At 45.0% G+C, this 7,538-nt stretch overlaps 1 protein-coding gene across 1 annotated transcript in view; it reads left to right on the top strand.

Moving 5' to 3' along the window:
* Positions 1–374: 374 nt before the first annotated feature.
* Positions 375–7,538, top strand: part of NPTN (neuroplastin) — a 59,231-nt gene continuing 52,067 nt past the window's right edge. Inside the window, exon 1 of the mRNA XM_075099820.1 lies at positions 375–828. Coding sequence (XP_074955921.1) covers positions 741–828 — 88 coding nt within the window. The 5' untranslated portion in view covers positions 375–740. The remainder of the gene's footprint in view (positions 829–7,538) is intronic.

The following is a 7,538-nucleotide window of genomic DNA, read 5'->3' as shown; positions in this document are numbered from 1 at the left end:
AACGTGACAGCATGTCTTCCTCCCTTTGTTACCTACTGCAAAATTTCATTTGGCAGGTTGTGTTTTTTTATAAAAAGAGCAGCATTTTCACTGAGAAAACTCCACACAGAAGCCCGCCAGGGGAAATGTGCTGGTAATCAGTGACTGGTAAACTCGTGTTAATTGGGGTGGATTTTGCACCCCACAGAATGGCACATGAAACTCCTAAATCACTCCTGCAATTAAGACCTGTACCAAACTACGAGCTGTTGGCCTGTATCTGCTGGTATTTTGAGCCCATGTAGAGGTGCATCGCGCTCCTCAGGCTGCAGCTTTCCCGCCTGCTGTTTCCCCTGAGGGGACCGCAGCCTCAGGCGGGGACCGCAGCCTCAGGCGGGGACCGCAGCCTCAGGCGGGGACCGCAGCCTCAGGCGGGGACCGCAGCCTCAGGCGGGTACGAGGCCAGGACCGCCCACCGACACTTCCGTGCTTCAGGAAGGGAACAACCTGCGAGGAACGGCGGGAACATGGCGGAGGAGAAGGCAGAGTGGGCGGCGTGACACGTGACACACACCCCCACCCCACCCCGCGGGGTCCGCCCCCGTGAAATCTCGCGAGAGGTTGCCGCGGCGTCGTGAGAGGTGGTGCTGCGCTGCGGTAGGAGGAGGTCGGGGGAGAAGGACGGAGCCGGAGCTGCTTTGCTCCCGTCGCCTCCCGCCTCACCGCCGCCCCCTTCCTCCTCCTCGGCCGCGGACGGGAGGATGCCGCGCTCCGGACCGCTCCCTGCTGCCCTCTCGTTGCTGTTGGTGACGGCCGCGCTCTTGCCGGGACCCGCCGCGGCGCAGAACGGTGAGGGCGGCGGGGGGGGGGGGGGGAGGCGGGGGCGCGTTGCTATGGGGCGGCTGGTTGCTATGGGGGGGGCGGATACGGCGGGGGACGAGGGTTAAGTGGCGGGTGGGCTCCGTGGCTGCCCCCGGGAGGGGGGGCTGATCCCGGGTTTTGGGCGGGTGGGCGGGCAGGGGGGGCGGGACACGGGATACCCCGTGTTTTCGGCTCCCTCAGGGGAAGGGGGGACTGACAGGGCCGCGCCGCTGCGGTTTCTTCCCGCCCCCATCCCCCCATCCCCAGCTTCTCCTGAGGCGTCTCGTGCTGTCGGTAAAATGGAACATCTCCTCCCGCCTACTAAACCTGCATCTGCCGGGCTGCCTTAAATAATTTATAATGCAATAAAACTGTAGTTCCTTAGCAACTAAAGAGGTCCTCTGATAGGAGCGTAGAAAGGAAAAAAAAAAAAACACACCACTTTCTTGTAGGGTAGCATGAGCTAAATCTAGCGCGGCGTGCCTCCTCCCTGATGAGTTTGCAGCCAAGTGCCTGACAATTAGTGGCGGAACGAAGCGGGGCCAAGAAGGTGGCCTAACAGAGTGTGAACCTCCTGCTTGAAGGAAGGTCCTGTAGCGCTTATGAAAATGCTTGTCGTATCGGGCCGTCCAAAGGAGAGGGCGAGCCGTGAAGGCAGGTTTTATCCGCTCCAGAACTGCCTGAGCACAGTCTTTCTGGAGCAGCTTTTTATGCAGCATCATGGTAAAACTAATGTCAGGGATGCTTTGGCCTGTAAACGCCGTGAAGGGCAGGGAGCTTGGCTCGTAAGAGACTCAGGTTTATGTGCATGGGGAAAATTTACCCACAAGGAAGGGATGCGTTACTGATATACTAATCCTACGCAGCATTATGTTATTTCATCCTTCTTTCTCTCTCGTTTCTTTCTGCTCTGCAGATACTACTCAGTCCTAGCATTTTCGTTCCATTGAAGTGAATTTTGCCCTGCTTCAGCTTTGTTGGCTCTTTGCTCTAGGATAAACATTGAGGCTTTCAGCATATTTGACAAAGATAGGAGAGATGAAGATGAAAGAAATAATGTCCTGAAGATTCCACATCAGAATCACTGCCTTAGCATGTGCAGATTTCCCAGTCTGAAACCAGAACTGATCCTTGTGTCTGTTAACTAAACAGGAGAAGCTTTGACATCCACGCTATAAGAGTGAAAACTGTAGGCTTTCTTCAATATGAGGGACTTTTTTGTGGATCCTAAAAGAGTCTGGGCAAATTCCACTGGAGTTCAGTGGGAATTAGGGATCTGACTTCAGTGAGCTCCCAGGAACATGCCCGTTGGGCTGAGTTGTGGATAGTCTGGTTCTCTGTTTCAGAGATGCTGTCTGCTTCCTGCGATAGTTGTGCCATCTGAGCATCACCTTGGCAAGCTTAGTCTGCCTGTGCTGTGTTTCCCTTGTATTTGGGTGAAGTGAGGTGAGCAGGCTTCTGACATGCAAGTTCGTGTGCCTGAAGCTGTTCCTGTGCAGAGTTAGCAGGCAAGGTGTCAAATGCTGGCAGCTGGTATAACAATTCAAAATAGCTGGTTGTTAGGCAGTGCAAACATTTGGTGTTTGACAGTAGTTATGTGTCTGGAGGTCAACAATGAAATAAATTTTGACGATAGATGGAAGGCTTTTTTTTCTGTGTCTTAATCATGGCTTCCATTCCTGACATGAAGCCAACCAAGCAGTAGCAGATCTTGGCATAAGGTAAGACTGCAGACTCCAGGTGTGTCCTGAAAGCTCAGTTTTTATTGGTTAATGAGAGTCATCCAAGCAATTAGATGGCAAGGGAGATTCTGAGTATCTGCTGCTGCAGGAGTTCACACAGGTGAGTGAAAACCTACTTGGAAAGGAGTAGAATGCTTTCAAGCCAAGTGAAAGGTGGAGGTCCTTCTAAGGTTCATGGATTTTTACCCCAATTTGAATGCTGTTGTAATAGGGGGAAACAGATTTAAAGATTATAGGCCCTGCTGTAGAGGAACTGTTTTCTTGCAGCAAATAATAGCCAATGAGATGCTTAATGAAACAGAAAAATTCTTCTTTTTCTTTGGCATGAAAAATAGGTACAGCCATTTCCTGAGTTGTCTCTACTCCCTGTAAGTCATTAGAAAAATGCTGTTGTGGTTTCAACAGGCATGTGCAAGTACTTCAGTGACAACTCCTTTAAAAACAAAACATATCTAACACACGGGTGTGTGCTTTGAAGGTATACGGAAGGATCCCAAAGCGTATATGCAAGAATTGCGTTACTTATTACTGGTATGGAGCCATCACTTACTGAAAGGTGATAGTCCAAGAGCTGTTGGGATGTAAAGTAACACCATGTGAGTTTAGGGTGATAAGGAATGCTAATGTAGGTGTTGAAACTGCAGGGTAGGTCACCACTCAGCTGGCACAGAAAATGCCCAATGGAGTCCTGAGTGTCTGTGGGAAGCAGCTTTTTTTCTGCTTCTGACAGGAGATCACTGTGATTTTTACAGAATTAATGTGATTCAGAATATTTTGAATCAGACTCTCCTATGGATTTAAGCTTACTAAAACTGGAAGTAGGTTTTTGACACTTGTATGGATTATTTATAAAGCTCTTTTATAAACACCCAAAGATTACAATAAAATTTGCATGTCAGAAATTTATCTTTTCCTGAATATTCTTTTGAGAAACTTGTCAGGTTCTTCAAGGCTATGTTTCTGATGCATGCTAGCACATCACTTGTACCCAGAGCATAGTTGAGATGAAGTGGCAGAAAGGGGGGTTAGAAGAGAGATGAGGAAGCATGATGAGAAACAGCTGGAAAAAGCCAGTCTGTTAAGATCTGTGTTAAACCTGTAGTTTCCAAATGGTATTTGTTGGAAAATCACTTGAGTGCTTGAAAACAGACAGCATCCTCCGTATGGAACGGTGCTTGACTTGCTGTATGGTGATGATTAATGTACCTTTTCCAGATGCTGTTTTTTATCCTTTGCAATATCTCTGTCTCTCTAGCTGCTTGTTTAAAAATAAAGACTTCAGTGTACTAATACTTTTACCTTAGAGTGTTTGGATTTAAAGGAGCGTGGCTGTGTTTTTACTGTTGTCTAAAACAGATGCTTGGGCGGCCCCCATGAAATTTGCAGTGTTTCTTCAACACATCAATATGTGAATTGAATTGCTAGCAACTTTTCAAGGTCTTCCCTTTTCAGAGCTTTGGTCTGGTGGAATGCACTTAAAACCAGACTTTATCTTGTGTTGTGTAGAGGAGGGAATTCTTAAACATCGTATTCTTAAAACTGAATGCTAACTTCATAAATTTGCTTGGGTTATTCAAAGCTAGATGTAAGTGGAAGTAAAACCAAATTAAGTTAGGTGGTACTTGTTCAGATCTGCCCTCTTCATCCTCTACTTGAATGAGAAGGAACTAACAAGTTGGCTAAAAACAGAACATGGCTTTTCTCTTGGCAGAAACCAGTATAGAAATGACCATAACATCAGGAAAGAGTAGCTTCTTAAAATGAATTTCTTCTTAAAAGAGCAAGTGAGAAAACCTTCCTTTTATCCCTGTAGTGCTGTTCCTGACTACTGATTCTCATCCATTTTGCACTGATTGTATTCTGATGTGACTTTAATGATCCCCAGATAAAACTAAGAGACAGTTTTTCATACAGTATTTATGGAGCGTGAGTGTGGACTGAGCATAGAGGAAAATGTTCAAAGTTCTGTTCTCTTTCCCACCATTTCTGTTTTCCTTCCCCCAACTCCTGTATAGGAAACCTAAATACAAGCAACATGACTAACGTGTGTACGCTTGAAAACTGCACCGAATTCTGATAGATCTTGGCTACCAGGTAAAGAGGCTAGTACTGACGTTTCAAACAATAGTTTTAATGTTGAGAAACAGCTCAAAGCAGGGGCTCCGTGGAACTGCTTTTCAATGATGAAATATGCTGAGAGCTTAGCTGTCCTTACAACATACTACTTCTTGTTAAATGCATTAATAAGGTGCATTCTCCCTTCACAATGAGCTGTTTCTTTTGCTTTAAGTACTACTTAGAGGAGGCAATTGTAAAAACTTGCATTGTAAAGGACAATGCTAGCCTGTGATTCATCCTCGGGTTGTAAAGCCCAAAGCATGCAAACTCTTCAAGTGCTGGAGGTACTGCAGCTCCCACTGATGAACCTGTTAAGATTGAAAGTTAGATAAGCTGTTTCTGCTGATCTGTTAGCTGGAAAGTTCTGCAAATCTAACCTAAACCTGCTTTCCTGTCGTTTTAGGTTTTTTTTATTCTTTTTATCCGTGCAAATTTAGAGTGGGGAGGGGGTTGTTACTTTCTCATCAGCAATTACTTTCAGTACTTCTTGGGGTTAATTGTCAGGGTCATTCTTGGTATGTTGCATTTTCCTGGCTGATGCTGGTGCTTTTCTGTGGATATTTTTCAGTCACGTTTTCTGGAATGTGATGTGTAAAACAGGACACACTTGCAGTTGGGACGAGACCAATGTTCAGTGGAGTGGAAGGATCACTTGATGTGTCTTGCATATGGTGTTCCCGTTTGCATCACAAGACAAATGGTTTCTTACAGTGATGCAGTTTTTGACTCGTGTCCAGTGGGATCCTTTATGGTGGTGAGATCTTACATTGCAGGACTGCTGCTTTCCACTCCTTTACTGCCTAAACCAAGTAGTTCTTAGATGTGCTTATTAAGTGGTGGCTTACCTGCTTCTGATGTTTTCATTCAGTTGTCAAAAAGTACTATTTTATCTTCTCAAGCACCCACCGCTAATGTTTAGCTTGCTTTGGTTTTATCAGCTTAAAAGACCCTTTAGCCCACCATCAGTCTTATTCTCTTTTCCATCTACTTGTTCAGGTACTGTAGCTCATAAACACACACAGAGTACACCAAGCTACATTAATGAGATTTTATTTTTGGTTATGAGGCTCTTGTATAGGGCAGTATTAAAAGCTTTACTAAAATTAGGAAACCTGTGCCTGTTCTTTCTCCTCTGGGGTCACCTTGGGTTTTTATTAACTTTGTAGTAGGAGGTCAGATTGTCATGGGCAAGCTGTATCGAACCACAGGTAGGCGATACAGCTCTGTTCATCCTTCTCCCAAGCCGTTCTTCATTTTTGAGCGTTTCCAAGCAGATTTCCTCATTTCTTCCTGGAGACTGAAGTTGGACTGACTGGTCTGTGATTCCACGGTCTTTCCATTTTAAACATAGGCACTGTTTGCCCCTTTTCCATTCATGCATCTTCTATAAGTACTGCAGCAGTTGAATTCAACCCAGCAGCTTGACACCCCCCAACTTTCCAAAGCAACCTCTAATCCGGTTATAGAGCTCTTCCCCAAGACAGTTTATTGCTATGATCATTCTGGGTTTTTTTGAATGGCGCACATGATGGCAGGAGCTCCTTTGTGGGCTTTCTGCCCCTGCCAGGGCTTTCTGCCCCCGCCGTTCACAGAAACCCACCAGTGGTTAAGGTGCTGTTCCTGCTGCTGGAGCCAGGGGCTGAATGTGCAGATTTAATCTCTTGGTACAGCACACAGATGCTTGAGGACAGCCTTTGTGTTTTCAGTCAAACTTCTTAAAACAAGCTGCTTATCTATATTTCATAACGATTGTAGTGACTTGTGATTTTTCTAAGTTAATGCTAGAATATGAAACCTGAGTTGTATAAAGCTGGAGGAGGGAGAATGGCTGTTAAAACAACTCGGGAGTTACCAAAGCTCTGTATCAAACATAATATCCAGTTGATCAAATGGTGATAATTATCTGAAATGTTATTTGCATGCCTTTAGAAATCTTTCTTGATATGTTAACTTTATTTTCACTCCATAAGCTAAATGCTTTTTTGATGTCTTGTACTACATGGTCTTTTTTTGGTGTTGAAGGAGATTGAGTCTAAACTAAATATAATTCCAACCGGGATTGAATGTCTGTATTTGTGTCAAAACTTGTAAGTATTTATACCCTAGTAAGGTAACTACTGTAGACTTTTAAAAATTCATGACCTGTTGATAAGCTTGAAGATTACTTGGGCCATCCGTGTGGTCGAAGTCACCACTTACACACTGACGCAAACTTGTTCAAGAAAAAAGACTAACTTTTGAAGCTGTGAAGGGTTCTTCATCAGATCTTGTCAGAAGCAGTGGATCTCTGCTATAATTAAGAATGAGAAGGTTTTTGTGAGGAAGGTGGTGGTTTAGTTTGATTTTTTTTTTCCCCCCCACTGTTCCTTTTCAGAATGCAGTGGAAAACAGCATCATAATGTCAGTATAGTAATTTGGCTGTAGGAAGGTGTGTATATGTGGGGAAAACTGTGAACAGTCAGCTCTGAACCTGCAAAGCAGATGTTGAGTAAATACGACCCCAAATGGCACAAGGTTCAAGAGCTGTAGGATGGGAGAGCCTTTGCTTTTCTTAATGGCTTTGATGTTGAAGTGGGATAGGATGGCAGAGATCTCTACTTCTCAGTTGCTTTTGAAGGAGTGAGAAGGAGGCATCATGTCTGTCTTCCACTGGGGGTGTAGGTAGAACTTCAGTGTGTAAGATGGAGTCTCAGGGGCACAATTTTTATATCAACTGTGTTAGCTTTTGATATATCAGAAAAAGCAGGGGCATTCTGAAAGAACAAATTTTCCAGATGAGGAGTGAAGTGCCCAAGACAGTAGGCGACTAGCTAAATGGATTTGCATTGTGAGACCTTT

Source organism: Phalacrocorax aristotelis, chromosome 7 (genome assembly GCF_949628215.1).
Source record: "Phalacrocorax aristotelis chromosome 7, bGulAri2.1, whole genome shotgun sequence".
In the NCBI taxonomy this organism is placed as follows: domain Eukaryota; kingdom Metazoa; phylum Chordata; class Aves; order Suliformes; family Phalacrocoracidae; genus Phalacrocorax; species Phalacrocorax aristotelis.
The sequence above is the reverse complement of the archived record's forward strand: the minus strand, read 5'-3'. Positions and strand labels throughout refer to the sequence as shown.